Genomic DNA, 19,291 nt, shown 5'->3' with positions numbered 1-19,291 from the left:
TGAAATTCGGCCAACATATACATTTGTAAATGTAATCTTACTGAACATATTTGCCTTTGTCTTTTTTTTTTTACTTTAGCAAGAGGGTATAAACCCTCTTTCATGTCAACACTTATAGGTCTCTCATGCTGTAATAGCTCCATGTCATTCCATAAAACTATAGATGTTCCATAATTTATTTAGTATTTTCACTCTTAGTGGACACATAGGTAGTTTCTAATATTTCATATACATGAATTTGATGAGTTGAGAGGCTGTGTTTTTAGTGTTAATAGACAATACTAAGTTACCTTTCCCAAAAATCACAGACATTTATTATCCGACCAGCATAACACTGTCCAGTTTACCACATATCATCTGAGCACTCTAAATTTTTATTTCACTAAGAAATTTGGTTTTTTAAAATTTGTTTTTCACCATGCAAATGGTAAAAAAAATACAGGAGTCTATAATAGTGAAAAGTAAGTCTCTTTTGCACCAGTGTTTCCCAGTGGTCCAATTCTTCCCGCCAAAGCAACCTCTTCTTTGTGTCTGTCCAAGATATATTATGCACTTAAACAAGCACGTATGTTTATATGCTTTTATTTTACGTAAATGGTAGTTCTAGACTTTGCTTTCTCCATTTAACAATGTATCTTAGAGATTATGCCTTAACAATATAGTCTAGAGCTGTTCATGTTCATGGGTTCTCAAAAAATGGAGAAGAGGGCAGCAAAGGATGAGACAGTTAGATAGCATCACCAACTCAGTAGACGTGAATTTGATGGCGAAGGACAGAGAAGCCTGGCGTGCTGCCGTCCATGGGGTTGCAAAGAGTCGGACATGACTTAGCAACTGAACAACAACAACACTATGAATACAACAAAATTTAATCAGTTCTTATTGATACCAGTTTATTTTCATTCTCTTGTTATTATAATTAATACCTGTAGAATAAATTCCTAAAAATGGAACTACTAAAAAATAATATATGTACACTTTTAAAATAAACTCTGTTGAACTATACATGTAGAAAAGTGTACATAAGTACAGAGGTCTACACGTTTTGACAAAGTAAATATACACATGTAAATACACCCAGATCAAGAAAAACATGATACCAGCAACCAGAAGCTTCCTCATGCCCACCCTTTCCGCTAAGCCCAGTTCACCTGAAGGTAACCAGTAATTTAATTTCTAACACCTTAGATTAATTCTGCCTGGTTTGGAATTTGTAAGTATTTTTTATTTTAACAGATGTCCCTTCATGAAAATTTGATGTTGACACTGCTACTTCTATACAGGAGAATCCACATTTCCTAACACCCTCACCGACCCAAAAGATTATTAAACTTTTTGAGTTTTGCAAACTGTAAAGTGAAAAGTGTTGTCTTATTTTGCATTCTTCTTATACTGAATATAGTTCTGCATCTTTTCATATGTTCAAGAGCCATTTGTACTTTTATTTCTATAAATGGTTCTGTCCTTTTTCATTTCCTTAATGATTTATACCACAGTATATATTAATCTTTTGTGATATATTTTGTAAATATTCTTCATAGTTTATCATTTATCTTTTGGTTTTGTTTTTCCTATAGACATTTTTATTGGTCTTTCATTTTTTCCTTTCTGTTAGGGTATAAAATTGATTTTTTTTTTCCTGACTGGTGAGGCTGAGTATCTTTCTTCCTGATTTTTTTTATTATTTGTACTTTCTCTTCTGGATATTGCTTCTCTATATCCTTTGTTTTTATTAGATTATCATCTCGTCATCCATATCTAGAAGCTCTTTGTATGTTAGCAAGTATATCTTTGTATTTTTTTTAAAAGTTCATAGCCCCTTGTCATTTTTTTAATTTTATGGTATCTTTTATTTTGTAACAGCTTTATTGAGATGTAATTTACATACCATACCATTTGCCCATTTCAAGTATACAATTCAGTGGCTTTTTGCATATTTACAGAATTTTACCAATATCACCACAAACATTTTCATCACCACAGAAGAAGCCTATACCCTTTTAAAAATTTTTTTAATTTTATACTAGAGTATAGTTGATTAACAGTGTTGTGATAGTTTCATGTGTACTGCAAACTGATTTAGTTATACATGTATCTATTCTTTTTCAAATCATTTTCCCATTTAGGTTGTTATACAATATTGAGCAGAGTTCCTGGTCTTAGACAGTAGGTCCTAGTATAGCAGTATGTACATCTTAATTCCAAACTTTCTATCCCTTTCCCCCTCTGCCCCTCCCCCCACTCTCCTGGTTCGTTCTCTAAGTCTGTGAGTCTGTTTCTGTTTTGTAAAGAAGTTCATTTGTACCAGTTCTTTTTTGATTCTGCATATAAGCAATATCATGTTTCTTTCTCTGACTTCTCTCAGTATAGCAAAAACTAAAAATAGAGCTACCATATGATCCTGAAACCCTGTACCCTTTAGCTGCCACCATCAATCCCCCAGCCCCAGCCCTTGGCAACTACTACTTTCCGTATTCATAGATTTATCTGTCCTGGATATGTCATATAAATGGGATCATATAATATGCGGTCTTTTGTGACTGACTTCTTTCACTTGCCGTAATGTTTTTAAGATCCATCTTTGATGTAGCATTCATCAGCACTTTATTCCTTTTAATTGTCAAATATCCACATGAATTTTCAAATATCAGTATGAATATTCCACATTTTGTTTATCCATCAGTTGATAGACATTTGGATGATTTCTACTTTTTGGCTATCGTGAATAATACTGTTGTGAACATTCATGTACAAGTTTTTGTGTGGACATATATTTTAATTCCTCTTGATATATACCTAAGAATGGAATGGCTGGGTTATATGGGATTCTTTGTTCACCTTTTTAAGGAATTGCCATTTCCAAAGCAGCTGAACCATTTTGCATTCCCATAGAAATGTATGAGTATCCATTTTCTCCACATCTTCACCCAAATTTGTAATCTGACTTTTTAATCATACCCATTCTAATGGGTATGAAGCCTGGTGTGCTGCAGTCCATGGGGTCGCAAAGAGTCAGACACAACTTGGCAACTGAACAACAACAAAGTGGGTGAGAAACGGTATCTCATTTGTTGTTTACTTGCTAAGTCTTGTCCAACTCTTTGCGACCCCATAAGACTGTAGCCCGCTAAGCTCCTCTGTCCATGAGGTTTCCCAAGCAAGAATACTGGAATGGGTTGCCATTTCCTTCTCCAGGGTATCTACCCAGGGATCAAACCCAGGTCTTCTGCATTGGCAGGAGAATTCTTTACCACTGAGACACCAGGGAAGCCAGTATCTCATTATGGGTTTGTTTGTTTACAATCTTAACCTTTTAGTGTGTGCGGTTAAAAAAAAAACATAAAATTTTCTGTCTTAACCATTTTTAAGTGTTCAGTAGTGTTAAGTATATTCATATTGTTGTGAACCAGATTCCAGAACTTTTCATCTTGTAAATTTGAAACTCTGCACCCATTTAACAGCTGTCCCCTCTCCCTCCCCCTAAACCCTGGTAACCACCATTCTACTTTGTTTCTCTGAATTTGACACTTAGATACCTCATGTAAGTGGTATCATACAGTATTTGTCTTTTGATGACTGGCTTGCTTAGCATAATGTCCTCAAAGTTCATCCATGTTATAACATGTGACAGGATTTCTTCCCTTTTTAAAGTGAATAATATTCCTTCTGAGTGTATACCAAGCTTTGTTTGTTCATTCATCTGCCGCTCTTGTTATTGTTCAGTCTCTCAGTTGTGTCTGACTTTTTGCAACCCCATGGACTGCAGCATGTCAGGCTTCCCTATCCTTCACTATCTCCCAGATAGTGCTCAGATTCACTTATCTGCTAATGGACATTCATTTGGGTCATTTCCACCTCATGGATATTGTGAATTGTGTACATTTCATTGTGATTTTGCTATACATTTCCCTGATCACTAATGATGCTGAGCCTCTTTTCATGAGCTTTCTGTATCTCTATCTGTATCTTTGGAGAAATTCCTATTCAGATCCTTCGCCCATTTTTTAACTGGGTTGGCTTTTTATTACTGAAGCACATGTGTGAAGTCACTCAGTCGTGTCCGACTCTTTGCAACCCCGTGGACTGTAGCCCGCCAGGCTCCTCTCTCCGTGGGATTCTCCAGGCAAGAATACAGGAGTGGATTGCCATTTCCTTCTCCAGGGGATCTTCCCAACCCAGGGATTGAACCCGGGTCTCCTGCATTGCAGGCAGATGCTTTATCCTCTGAGCCACCAGGGAAGCCAACTGAAGCATAAGAGTTCTGTATTAGTTATGTCTTTGCCCAGTGTAATTTTCATGTTATGAATCAAAGTCTAACTTTATTTTCCTCCAGGTAGCCAACTATCCAGTACCATGTATTGAATAATCCATCTTTTACCTTTTCTAACAAGCATTTATTGAGCAAATACATTTGGCTAGGCCCTAAAAACATGATAAAAATTATGCAGAACTTTCATTCTGGTACAAAGACAGACTTGTGAGTAAAGAGTGTACTGTTTAGCAAGATAATGTTTTAATGAAGGTTTAGGAAAATCATTTTAGGACAAGTGAAAAATAAGTACTAATGTCTGCCTAGAGTTGAACCCATGGCTGATTCATGTCGATGTATGGCAAAAACCACTACAGTATTATAAAGTAATTAGCCTCCAATTAAAATACATAAATTAATTTTAAAAAAGGAGAGGGAGAATTAAGGTCATAGAGTATTGGAGAATAAGAGAGTGAGAACTAGGCACTGTGCTGGGGTAAGGAACTTAAACATTAAAAACTGATTTAGAGGTATAAAATATTTTTTTCACTGGTTCCTCAGGTCATATTTAATATAAACGCTCTATAGTAAATAAACAGGTATTTTCCTTTGTGATGAAATATGTCGTTCATTTTTTAATGCCTTTGCATTTTATATACCCTTCCCAAGTATAAGATTTCTGTTAGAATGATTATCATTTCACATTTGTGGAATATAAATAAACATATAGAACCATTTTCCTATGGATATATTTAAACTAGCCAGTAATCACAATTATTATTCATACAGTTCATTACTGAGCAGTATTATCAGTTATTTTCCTTTAATTTATAACATATAGAATATTTACTAGCACATAAAGTGTGCCCTCTTACAAAGAAATTAGTTTGCATGAGGTGCTAGTAGTATAGTTATATGTTTCAAAGCTTACATTAGTTATAAAAAGAATATTCAGATATCCTTTGTGGTGGTTGTTCAGTCACTCAGCTGTGTCCGACTCTTTGTGACCCCATGGAAATAAGCAAGTTGACAATATATACAGCCTTGACATGCTCCTTTCCCAATTTTGAACCAGTCCATTGTTTCATGTCTGTTTCTAACTGTTGCTTCTTGACCTGAGTACAGGTTTCTCAGGAGGCAGGTAAGGTGGTCTGGTATTCCCATCTCTTGAAGAATTTTCCACAGTTTGTTGTGATCCACACAGTCAAAGGCTTTAGTGTAGTCAGTGAAGCAGATGTTGTTCTGCAATTCCTTTGCTCTTTCTATGATCCAGTGGATGTTGGCAATTTGATCTCTGGTTCCTATGCCTTTTCTGAATCTAGTTTGTCTTGTACATCTGTAAGTTCTCAGTTCACATGCTGTTGAAGCCAGTCTTGAAGGATTTTGAGCATTATTACCATGCTAGCATGTGAAATTAGCACAATTGTGTGGTAGTTTGAACATTCTTTGGCATTGCCCTTCTTTGGGATTGGAATAAAAACTGACCTTTTCCAGTCCTGTGGCCACTGGTGAGTCTTCCAAATTTGCTGGCATATATAGTTATGTTTTCCATAAAAGTTATCAAGGGTGCCTAAATTCTTTGACCCAGAAAATTTGAATAAATGCTAACAATCTAGTTTGAGATATGAAATATTAAATGTTCTATTTGGTTTTTTTCAAATTAAGTTTTAATTGGTTTGTACTTCTCTGTGAGATTCTAAATCATCCTTGGAATGTAGCTAACCAGCTGGGAAGTAGGGCCAACAGGTATATTATATATCCATAATTAATTATATCACCTATATATTTCAAAAAATGGCATCAGCTTAACTGCTTAATGAACGCTTTTGAAATAACTGGCATAAAGTGAACACAGAAATTTAACTTACCCAGATCTAAAGAAACTGGGTTGATTTTTACTTGTGATCATGAATCAACAGGGCATATTAATAGATTTTAGGGGGAAATTAGAGCTCACTTTAAATAAAAGCTTACATTATAACAGTAATAACAGGCTTTTTTAAATTTTTCCACAGTTCTTAGTGGTCTCTGTTCTAATGACTGTCCTCGTAAGATAACAGTAAGTAACCTTAATTCTTACTTGTAAATATTTCTGTTAAAGTTCTCTGCATGATAGATACACACAAAATAGTTGTTATAGGCTAAATCAAATTGATGTTACTTTTAAAAGTGATTAAAATGTCCTTCATTGCTCAAGTAAAGTTTACTAGGAATAAAGTTCCTTTCCTAAAAACTTTCTCACCTCAAGGTTTATTTCCTTAATGAATCTTCACTGATACACTTGGAAAAATGACCACAGCTCCCATCATTTCTGGGCATCCTGCTGCCGTTTCACATGTGTAATACTTGGTCACACTTTATCTGTTCATATTTAATGCATTTCCCCAGACTGTAATCCCTTGAGGTCAAGAACCATGCCATCTTTGAATACCTCACTCATAGCACAGGGTCAAGCATATAGTAGATAAGTAATGAATTTTTGGTATAATCTTAATATTGACTTGCTGTCTAGTGGAATGTTTCCATGAAATAACAAAATGTGAAAATAATAAGAAACTGTCAATTCACTTAAATTGTAATGAGAATACTAAATTTTATTTAAAAGCATGAGCGCATTCATATGTGTGTGTATGTGTGTGTGTGTTGGTATATTCTTGTTTTGAGTCCTTGTAGTAACCTTTGTTACATAAGGAATTATCCTGAATTTAAAGATGAGAAAACTTGAGGCTCAGAGAAATAAACTATCCAAAGTCATAGAGCCATTAAATAGTGTAACTAAAACACAGAACTAGGTATTCTGATTATAGCCTCATATTTTTAACACACCTTTAAAGCATTGCTTCATCATCAACATCCTATGTATGGTTGGGAAACGTCCTATATTTAACACATTTGGAATCCCTGACCCAGAGATTTGCATGCAAGGATTTAATCTAGACTCTTCTTGAGAGCAAGACCTCTGGAGTAATGAAGACTGTCAGAAGAAGTTGGTGTGTGAGCTGTGAAGCAAAGATGGCCCAGATTGAAGCAAAAGGGCCATGCCTTTGTATTCTGCATCAATCAGACATTGCATGCAGGCAGTCCCCAGGAAGGGGTTATAATTTGTACAAGCCAGCTCCCTTTGGCTGAGAACAGTTTTTAGGTTAAGAACTCAGCTGTGAGCTATCCTCAACCACTACTTGGAGCAGCTCAGGAGTACTGTCGCACTCCTAAAGGGGACGTCTGTCACCACAGCCACTATGAGTACCACATGAGTGCCTGGTCAGACATATCTGCTTCCATATCAAAAATGTGGACATAGCGAAGGGGAGGTCTGAGGAGGAGAGATGCAGAGAGTACATGGGAATTCTTTGTACTTTCCACTTAATTTTGCTGTGAATCTGAAACTGCTAATAAAAATAATGTCTGTTTTTTTTTAATTAAGTGCAAGTCTGACTAACTGGAGGCCAAAGATTAACTTGGCTGTTCAAGAATTGTCTACCCAGTTTGTGAAACATTCAGACCCTTTGTTCCTCTTTTCTCTGATTGATATTCCCATCATGTGGCTCTTTCATTACCCTAGTCAAGCAAAGTTTTAGCAGAAAAATTGGTAGAAAAGGCTGTTTGCTTAAGGTAGGTTATATTTCTGAGATCACTAGTGCTCCCATTCTCCATATCTTAAATTTAGGAGTAGAGTCATTGAGAAAGTCACATAAGTAAAGTGCAGCATGCAGAGCTGCTCTTACAGTGGTTATCTTGGCAGTCCAGCACCTTTGGGCTTTTCTGCAGGTGATACACCTGCCTCCCACTCACTCACTCATTACTTTATTTAAAGTTCAGATCCTATTGAACTGCCCTTCACATCTATCATTTTCCTTCCCCACTGATATCATAGATCACAATTTTGTGGCAAACTAAAAGAAACAAATACACACTATTCTACCCCAGTTTTCCATATATCAAACGTATGCCCACTTGTGAAATTATTTATTTCATGATAAAGTGGGCCTTCTTCATATTGCTTTGATATCAGATCCACTTGATCATAGTAGAAAATGTTATGTTAGATATGACTCAGTATGAGACTAAGAGGAAAAGGTGCATACCATATGATATTCTTACCACTTGAGTTAAATCATGAATTGAATAAATACTGTTCTGTTGCCTATATATTCCCACCTGCTACAGGCAACCTGTCTGATACATGGAGAGAGGAAAGAATATTTAAGTCAGCAATTAGTCTCACCCAAATTTCTTTATTTCCAGATTCCTTCATTTTCATTCAACTTTAGCTGCTCACTCCCATGTCTAACCTTGTGCTTTGTTTGCTTTGTGTCCAATCGCTCATTCATGTCTAACTCTTTGCAACTCTGTGCACTGTGGCCCACCTGGCTCCTCTGTCCATGGGATTTTCCCAGCAAGAATACTGGAGTGGGTTGCCATTTCCTCCTCTAGGGGATCTTCCCAACCCAAGATCAAACCCATGGCTACCTGCTTCTCCTGACTTGCAGGTGGATTCTTTACCGCTGTAATGATAAACCTTATCTACCAGAAATGTTTTACTTTTGAAATCTCAGTGCCACTATGTTTAACTCCCATAAAGTACTATGCTTTTACTCTACCTGCCTGGCAAAGTTACACCCCTGGGTTAATCCAACTGTCTGTCTTGTTCACTCCCAGCTCTAGGCTATTAGGCATTTCTAAAGAAAAATATACAGCCCTGAATGTTGTCACCACCACTGACTCATTGTCGTGAACCTCAAATGAGTATTTCTAATTGTATCATAGTGTTACATGGATTTCTGGACACCTTTTCTTAGGGTACTTTCAGGATTTGCTCTGTCTTTGATTTTCTACTGATTTGAGTGTGATATGTATAGATATAGGTTTTTAGGTATTTTTCCTGTTTGGTATTCTCTAAACTTCCTGGATCTGTGGTTTGGTGTCTGTCACTAATTTTGAAAAATTCTTATTTCCTCAAATATTTCTTGTTCTTTTTTCCCTTTTCCTTTTGGTAGTCCCACAATACATATGTTATACCTTTGATAATTGTCCCACAGTTCTTAGATAGTCTGTTCCAAATTTCATTAGTTTTTCTCTTTGCAATTCAGTTTTGGAAGTTTCTATTGATACATCTTCAGGCTTGCTGAACCTTTCCTCATCTGTATCCAGTCTACTGATGAGCTCATCAAACGCATTTTTCATTTCTATTGCAGTATTTTTTATTTCTACCATTTCCTTTAGATTCTTTCTTGGCATTTCCATCTCTCTGCCTATATTAACAATCTTTTATTGCATATTGTCTACTTTTTTCCATTAGAGGTGTTATCATATTAATCAGTTATTTTAATTTCTGGTCTGATAATTCCAGCATCCCTGCCATATCTGAGTCTGGTTCTGATGCTTGCTTTGTCTACTCACACTTTGTTTTCTGCCTTTTAGCATGCTTTGAAATTTTTGTTGAAAGCCAGACATGAGGTATTGGGTGAAAGGAACTGTGGTAGATAAGCCTTCATGGTGAGGCTTTATGTTTATCTGCTAGGAGTTAAGACTGTGTTACTGTTTGCAGTAGCTATGCTGTCAAGAGACAGAAGTTTCCTCTAGCATCTTTGTTTTTGTCTCTACTGTCTTTGTGTCATCCTGCAGACTTCTCTTAAAGGGATCAGAGGTCTTCACATCTTTTAACTGTAATCTCATTAGTAGGAACCTAATTGATATGGTGGTGAAGTATAGAACTATGGTAGGAAAAGCATCCTATAATCCTCTGATTAAATCTCAGACTTTAGTGAGCCTGTGTCCCTAAGCTGTGACTTGCACAAGTGCTTCTCAGCTTGCCCTCCTCTACAGGTTAAATAGGAACTCTCAAAACTAGTTCACACTGATTCTCCAGCAATGTTTCAATCACAGTTTAAGTGTTCCTCCCAGTACTGGCTCTGATTTCAGTCTTCTGCTTCTGGGCTTCTGCTCCCAATAAGCTGTGATTCCTAAAACATGTTAAATGCTATAATATAAGGGGTAAGAGGGCTTTCCCAGTGACTCAGTGGTAAAGAATCCTCCTGCCAATGCAGGAGATGCAGGTTCAGTCCCTGGGTCAGGAAGATCCCCTGGAGGAGGAAATGGCAACCAACTCCAGTATTCATGCCAGGAAAATCCCATGGACAGAGGAGCCTGGTGGGCTGCAGTCCATGGGATGGCAAAGAGTCAGACACAACTGAGCAGCCGAGCATGCATGCCTCCCAAGGGGTAAGAAACCAAACACATAGGCTCAGGTATCAGTCATATCATATCCAATGGTAATGCAGAGTAAAGACTGAATTACTCCTGTACATAGTACAGAGCAGCAGTTCTCAAAACTTCTTATTCTGAAGACTCCAAATAGTTGTTCTTATGTGAGTTTTGTTTATCAGTATTTCTATTTGAAATTAAAACTGGAACAATTTTAAATATTTCTATTAAATCATTTTAAAACAATAAAACCATTACATGTTAACCTCTGTTTTATTAAATAATAATTTCCTGAAATTCACCAGTGGCAGTTACTTAAGTTAGTTGTAATGTGGAATTTGAAGCTGTATCAGTGAATTTTTCCAACTCTGTCACATAAGTTACTGGTTATTTAGAAGTCTGTTGTTTAATTTCCACTCATTTATTAATTTCTCATGTTTCTTTCTGTGGTTGTTTTTGTTTTGTTTTGTTTTGTTTGGCCACACTGCATCTTCATTGCAGTGCAAAAGCTCCTCATTGTTGTGTGTGGGCTCTATTACTGATTTCAAGTTTAATTCTGTTGTGGTGAGAGAACAAACTTTGTAAAAATTTCAGTACTTTTACATTGATTGGAACTTGTTTTATGGTCTAGTACATGTTTCCCCTTAGAGAATGTTCCTTGTATGTTTGAGAAGAGTATGTATTCTGCTAAAGTTGAGGAGTGTTCTAGTCTACAAAATCTATTCTAGTGTTGGCCAAGTCTTTGCTTCATCGGTCTATCCATTAATGACACTAGTGTATTATTAGTAATTCTAAGAGTATCCCCTATTGTTATCTATTTCAACCATCAATACCTTATATATTTGAGAACTCAGTTAGGCACATTTATGTTTATAATTTTGTCTTCTTGATGCATTGACTCTTTAGTCGTTATAAACTCCCATTTTCTGTCTCCAATAACATTTTTATGTTAAAGTCTGTTTTGTCTGATATTAATATGGCTACTCCAGCTCTTATTTGGTTACTGTTTCCATGGTATATCTTTTCCATGGAAAACTTAACTTTCAACCTATTTGTTGTAAAAACATTTGTTTTTAAAGTGTGTCTTTTATAGACAGCATATACTTGGAAGATGTTGTTCTATCCTGATCATCTCTGCCTTTTGATAGCAGTGTTTAATCTATTTATATTTAATATAATTACTAGTAAGGGAGGTTTATGTCTGCCATTTTGCTATTTTGTTCCTTAGTGTTGCTACTGATTACCCACACTTTTTACCAATGGGATTTTTGGACTCCAGAGGTCCTTGTACCACACTTTGAGAACTGTTATATGGAAGAATCATGTCTGGATTTCTGGATTCTTGTTTTTCAATGTCAGAGTGACTGGTGCATGGTGGGAAGTTAATTTCAGCTTTAGGCCTCATAACAGAGACTTGCTTATATGATTTTTTTTAATTGACTGTAGGAAAAAAGAAAAAACTTATAAAATCTGTAAAATAAGATATTATAGATAAGAGTATGAAATTTTCCAAATATGGATTAGAAAAAAATATTCAGGAATTTAATTGGGAAGGTTCACAAAATACAGTACTTAGAGCCTAAGATACCAGTCTTCCAGTACAGAAAGTAGACCATGGGTAATAAAATGAATCTGAGGTTACAACGCTGTGATAAATATAGTCTCATAAGTATTATCTCCAAGCCTCACTGCAATGAGACAGGTTTAAAATATTAAAGGGCATTCACCATTCCAAAGAAACAAACCCATAAGAGATGAAATATTTTGCATTAAGTATATATCACATTAGTGATGTTTGTTACTAAGCATGTGAAGTAATTTACAGCTAGTAGAAGTGATAAATGTTTGCATTTATGCATTGGGTGACATACATAAGAATGCCATGTTTATCGTGGCAAAAAAAATGGAAATAAGTGTTGATCAACAAAAGAATGAAAAATATTTATGCTATAATCATGCAGTGGAGTACTCCCCACCTGTGCATCAGGTGACATACATAAGAATGCCATGTTTCTCATGGCCAAAGAAAATGGAAACAAGTGTTGATCAGCAAAAGAATGAAAAATAGTTATGCTATAATCATGCAGTAGCATACAACCTTGAACTATAGTACATGCTTAATCATGGATGAGTCTCACATTAATGTACTTTTTAAACAGTCACAGAAGGATACATAAAGTATGGTTCCATTTACATAGAAATTTAAAAGAGGCATAACCAAATATATTTTAACATTTATATATATGATAAAACTCACATCTTCCTTAACTGGAAAAGAATGTATTCTCTAAGTCTAGTGCAGAATATAAAATGTTTTAGAACAACTCGTCAGTATTTTTTATTCTATTAGTATTACAATGGATGGATTTTATTTATATTTACTGGGAAAATATAAACTATTCCAGTTCATTCCCAAAGGGAAAAGCAATGCTATGGTCAACAGAAATGTCATAATAAAACTACTTAAGGTGAGACCAAAAGTAGTAAAGAAAATTCTTCCTAAAATATTCATCTTTATGTGATAAGGAAGAGACATTATTAGATTTTAGAACTATCCAATAAAATTAATGAACTATATAAATAAAATTATCAAATCATTTAAAGTTAAGCATTTTCTACTAATACAAGGTTTTTAAATAGATAACACTTGTTATCTATTTATGAACATGTTCTCTAACTGCTATCTAATATGTAAGAATTTTATATAGAAGTATTTACTTTTTGTAATAGATTTGCCTGAAACCCGATGATGCACTTACTTTCCAAGACTTAACTATTTCTTTTTTATTGTAGCCCTTTGGAGTAAATCAACCTGGACCTTACATCATGTATACAACTGTAGATGCAAATGGCTATCTCAAAAATGGTTCAGGTAAGACTAGATACGCATAACAGTACATTTAATCAATATATTGGGTTGGCCAAAAATTTTGTAACATCTTCCAGAAAAACCCAAACAAACTTTTTGGCCAACCACATATTAACAAAGTAAACTGAATGGCAGAAATTATCATTGTGTTGTCACACTCTTTATAAAATCTTCACTTTTTACATTATACTTTGTCTTTCTGTATACTTACATCAGTAGATTACAAAAAGTCCTCATGACAAATATATTAAAAGTAAGTTCTTTATATATGCCTATTGTATGGAGCCAAGTCATTGTCCTTATTTTTCAGTTGAAGTAACAGAGATTAGGAATGATTACTTGAGACATCTTGATCAAAGTGGTGAATTTGTTAACAGAGCTCATCTTAAAAGAAGTACAAATTAGGAATTCAATCTACTAGATTAATCCTAGGTTTTTTCTTTTCTTTTCTTTTCTTTTTTATTTTTAAACTTTACAAAATTGTATTAGTTTTGCCAAATATCAAAATGAATCTGCCACAGGTATACATGTGTTCCCTATCCTGAACCCTCCTCCCTCCTCCCTCCCCATACCATCCCTCTGGGTCGTCCCAGTGCACTAGCCTCAAGCATCCAGTATCGTGCATTGAACCTGGACTGGCAACTCGTTTCATACATGATATTATACATGTTTCAATGCCATTCTCCCAAATCTTCCCATCCTCTCCCTCTCCCACAGACCCTAGTTTTTTTCATATGTCAAATAGAAACTGGAATATTATACAAATCTATATAATATGTAAATTGTTTTGATATGTGACTATAAAGAAAAATCTTGTTTTACATTTGAATAAAGGGAAATGCAATCAAAGCAAATGGGAAATAATACAAAGCAGAGGATGTCTGATCTTAACAGATGGCTTAGCTGACTGAGATAAGGTCCAAACATTTCAATTCTCTAAGGAAAAGGAATCCTAACATACACATATGCTTCTTTGAGACTGCTAAAGTCCTAACCATGAAGAAGTACATGTAAACAGAGTTATTGTTACTCCTCCATTTTTAAATGAACTAAATTTAAAAAGAACTCATTATATGGCAATTTTCATTTTATATAATTTTATTAAATATGCCAGCATGTACTTCCTTTTAAGCTAATTGTACACATTTAACACTGTCATCATGCTGCTTCATCAGCACAGAAACATTCCATAAAACAACAACTGAAAAATTCAAGGAGAAACTGACAAACTCAATTACAGTTTACCCTTGAACAACACAGGAGGTTAGGTGCGCCGACCCTCTGTGCAGTTGAAAATCTGCCTATAATCTATAGTTGGGCCTAATTCCTCCATATCCTTCAGTTCAGCCAAGTGTGAATTCTGTAGTACTGTAGTATTTACTATTGAGAAAAATCTGCATATGAGCAGACCTGAGCAGTTCAAGCTTGTGTTATTCAAGAGTCAATTGTATAGTCAAATATGTTGATACACCACCGTCAGTCAAAGACACAATCTGGATATAGATGATTTGAATAAATTACTTATTTACACTTCAAAACATACATATATTAAACTGTACAATAGATTCCAAGACAAACTGGTTTTATTTTTTATCAGTGAACTCTTTTAGACTTTCTTTTTTAAAAAATATTTATTTTACTTCTGCCTGCACTGGGCCTTGGCTGTGGCACAGCGTGGTGCACATGCTCCAGAGAGCATGGGCTCCGTGATTGTGTCACAGCTGCCCCACAGCAGGCGGGGTCCTGGTTCCATGATGAGCGAGTGAACCCATGTCCCCTGCACCAGAAGGCAGATTCTCAACCACTGCACCACCAGGGAAGTCCCTCTTTTAGACTTTCAAGATGCTGATAATTTCAGTTCTAGATTAGATGTTTCAGAATGTAGAAAAAGATGAAGTTATTCATTCATGTTATGAAGCTAATATAACTTCATAAAGCTGATATAAGTTTATAGCTAGTTTACAAAGCCACTCCTGTATGGATCACAGCCTTGTCATGGCAAAGGGGCTGCCATAACTCAATGAAACTATGACCCATGCTGTGCAGGGCCACCCAAGACGGATGGGTCACAGTGAAGAGTTCCGACAAAACATGCTTCACTGGAGGAGGAGATGGCAATCCACTCCAGTAGTCTTGCCGTGAGAACCCCATGAACAATATCAAAAAGCAAAAAGGTACGACACCAGAAGATGAGGCCCCCAGGTCACAAGGTATACAGTATGCTTCTAGGGAAGAGCATAGGGCAATTACTAATAGTTCCAGAAAGAATGAAACGACTGGGCCAAAGCACAAAGAATGTCAGTTGTGGATGTGAAAATGATGGTGGTGAAAATACAGTCCAATGCTGTAAAGACAATACTGCATAGGAACCTGGAACATTAGGTCCATTAAACAAGGTAAATGGGATGTGGTCACGCAGGAGATGGCAAGAGGGAACATCAACATCTTAAAATCAGTGAAACTAAAATGGATGAAAATGGACGAATTTAATTCAGGGGACCATTGTATCTACTACTGTGGGCAAGAATCCCTTAGAAGAAATGGAGTAGGCCTCAGAGTCAACAAAAGAGTCCTAAACACAGTATTTGGGTGCAGTCTCAAAAACAACAGAATGATCTCAGTCCATTTCCAAGGCGAACCATTCAGCATCACAGTCAGCATGACAAGTCTGTGCCCCAGCCATTAATGCCGAAGAAACTGAAGTTGACCAGTTCTCTGAAGACCTACATCAGTTTCTAGAACTAACACTAAGTGTCCTTTGGTGTCCTTTTCATCATAGGGGATTGGAATGCAAAAGTAGTAAGTCAAGAGATACCCAGAATAACAAGCAAGTTTGGCCATGGAGCACAAAATGAAGCAGGGCAAAGAATAATAGAGTTTTGTCAAGAGAACATGCTGATCATAGCAAATATACATTTCGTATAAGCCAAAAGATGACTCTACACATGGATATCACCAGGTGGGCAATACAGAAATCAGACTGATTATGTTATTTGCAGCTGAAGATGGAGAAGCTTTATATAAAGTCAGCAAAATCAAGACCTGGAGCTGATTGGGGCTCAGATCATGAGCTCTTTTATTACAAAATTCGGCATTAAATTGAAGAAAGCGGTGAAGAGCACTAAGCCATTCAGGTATGACCTAAATTAAATCCCTTTCGTTTATATAGTGGAGGTGACGAATAGATTCAGGGGATTAGATCTGGTAGACAGAGTGCCTGAAGAACTATGTATGGAGCTATGTAACATTATACAGGAGGCACTGAGCAAAGCCATCCCAAAGAAAAAGAAATGCAAGAAGGCAAAGTGGTTGTTTGAGGAGGCTTTACCAATAGCTCAAGAAAGAAGCCAAAAGCAAGGAAGAAGGAAGATACACCCAGCTGACTGCAGAGTTCCAGAGAATAGCAAGGAGAAATAAACAGGCCTCCTTAAATGAACAATGCAAAGAAATAGAGGAAAACAATAGAATGGGGAAGACTAGAGATCTCTTCAAGAAAATTGGAGATACCAAGGGAACAGTTCATGCAAAGATGGGCACAATAAAGGACAGAAACAGCAAGGACCTAACAAAAGCAGAAGAGCACTGAAGGCTGAACACTGAAGAAGTAATGCTTCCCATTTGTGGTGCTGGAGAAGACTCTTGAGAGTTCTTGGAATGGAAGAAGCTCAAACCAGTCAATCATAAAGGAAATCAACCCTGAATATTCATTGGAAGGACTGATGCTGAAGCTGAAACTCCAATACTCTGGCCACCTGATGTGAAGAGCCAAGTCATTGGAAAAGACTGTGATGCTGGGAAAGATTGAAGGCAAAAGGAGAAGGCGGCAACAGAGGAAGAGGTGGTTAGATAGCAACAACAACTCAGTGAGCATGAATTTGAACAAACTCCAAGAGACAGTGGAGGGCAGAGGAGCCTGGTGTTCTGCAGACCATGGGGTCACAAGGACTCAGACACGACTTAGAGACTGAGCAACAACAACAATACAAAGTCAGCATATCTAAAACCCAAAATTTAGCCCACTTGCAAACTATCAATCAAAAATGCTATCAAAAATACTATTCATTTAATTACATTTTGAAAGAATTTCTTTTTTTTTAATTATATTTATTTTATTTATTTTTTTTTTACAATATTGTATTGGTTTTGCCAAATATCAAAATGAATCTGCCACAGGTATACATGTGTTCCCCATCCTGAACCCTCCTCCCTCCTCCCTCCCCATACCATCCCTCTATTTCTTAAGACCATCAATCAGGTGATTATCATAGGAATGCACTGATGGTTTAAAATGGGGAAAATCTCTTTATTTTCATCACGGTAGATCAGTTTTTTAAAGACCTGTCTTCTTTTTTTTCATATAATAGTATATTATTTAAATCTTTTCAAGTCCATATAGCTAGTCCTAATTTTTTAAATTGAGGTATAGTTGACTTAGTGTTATATTAATTTCAGGAGTACAATATAGTTATTCAGTATTTTTATATATTATATTTCATTTAAAGTTGTTATAAAATATTGGTTATATTTCCTGTGCTGAACATTATATCCATGTATCTTATTTGTTTTATACCTAGTTGTTCTTAACTCTTAATTCCCATCCCCTCTATTGCCCATCACCTCACTGCTCTTCCCTCTGGTGGTGATAGTGGTTTAGTTGCTAAGTTGTGTCTGACTCTTGTGACCCCATGAACTGTAGCCCACCAGGCTCCTCTGTCCATGGGATTCTCCAGGCAAGAATACTGGAATGGGTTGCCTTTCCTTCTCCATGTCCCTCTGGTAACCACTAGTTTGTACTCTGTATCTATAAGTCTGTTTCTCTTTTGTTGTATTTGTTTGTTCTATTTTTTAGACTCCATATAAGTAAAAACACAGTATTTGTCTTTCTGTGACTTATTTCAATAAGCATAATACCCTCAAAGTTCATCCTTGTTGTTGCAAATGGCAAAATTTCATTCTTTTTAGTTCTAGTTTCCTGTGAAATTGTTTTACTTATGGATACAGTAACTGGATAATTTGCTCCTTTTTTCCCAACTGTAAAGATAACAGTAAAGATATATTTGATATATTTTTGTGTGCTTAAATGAATAATACTTCATAGGAAAAAATCTAGAAAAATACTCATCAAATTGTTAACATTTATCTTGGGAGAGCAAGATTTCAAGAGATTCACGTCCTATTTGTTAGATTTTCATAACTACTACTTTTAGTGCTTTTTTTTTTTTTAAAGGTAAATTTTATGCAAATTTAAACCTACCAAAATACTCTTAAAAAATTAGATACAGAAAAAAATTTTTAATAGGGATTGTTGTTCACAATATATATTTATTGAACTTCTACTACAAGCCAGGCATTGATACCTAGTAATATATCTAATTAGATGTTAAAAACCCATTCAATGATATTTACTACCCCTTGCTGTTTTTTTAAGTGAATGGAACAGTATTTCCTAATGTGATTGCCCAAAACAAAAATGGAACTTTGGGTTTATTCTCACTCCATTAAATATTTACTTCTTCCCTAGACTGGGAAGGAATCTGTAAGCATAAAAACAAAGGAGAAAATATCTATAGAAAAATAAATGCAACTGAATGAATAAGTCAAATAAATGCATATGTTTTCATGGCCAAAAATAAAAGGCTGTAGCAAACTGGGAAAATCTAAATGTCCAAAAATAGAGAAATAATAAATTATGACATTTTATTATAGTTTCCAGCCTATGAAATATTTTAGAATAATTTTTGATGAAATGAACAGATGTTTAGGGTCTAACATTTGGGAAGGAGGCATATCTGTGTGCATAATCTAAATTGTATGAGTGTAGATGTTTTTAGTATACCCATGTGTAGGGAAAATATAAAAATAAAATGACATATAGAAATGTTACTAGGATTATCTTTTGGTTGTGGGATTCTCTTTATATAGTTTTTGCATTTTAGTTTAGTACACTGATCATATGTTGCTATGAGAAA

The 19,291-nt window shown here is 35.6% G+C and overlaps 1 protein-coding gene and 1 long non-coding RNA gene across 2 annotated transcripts in view; one reads left to right on the top strand and one right to left on the bottom strand.

Annotated features, from left to right (window-relative positions):
• LOC112580379 overlaps positions 1–19,291 on the bottom strand; it is an 80,404-nt gene that overhangs the window by 804 nt on the left and 60,309 nt on the right. The gene's annotated exons all lie outside the window — the stretch shown is intronic.
• ITFG1 (integrin alpha FG-GAP repeat containing 1) overlaps positions 1–19,291 on the top strand; it is a 313,498-nt gene that overhangs the window by 249,953 nt on the left and 44,254 nt on the right. The window contains exons 13-14 of the mRNA XM_006062755.3: positions 6,265–6,308; positions 13,247–13,325. Of these exons, the coding sequence (XP_006062817.3) occupies positions 6,265–6,308; positions 13,247–13,325 (123 nt within the window). The remainder of the gene's footprint in view (positions 1–6,264; positions 6,309–13,246; positions 13,326–19,291) is intronic.

Source organism: Bubalus bubalis, chromosome 18, assembly GCF_019923935.1.
Source record: "Bubalus bubalis isolate 160015118507 breed Murrah chromosome 18, NDDB_SH_1, whole genome shotgun sequence".
NCBI lineage: Eukaryota > Metazoa > Chordata > Mammalia > Artiodactyla > Bovidae > Bubalus > Bubalus bubalis.
This window is presented reverse-complemented; position numbering and strand designations above follow the sequence as displayed.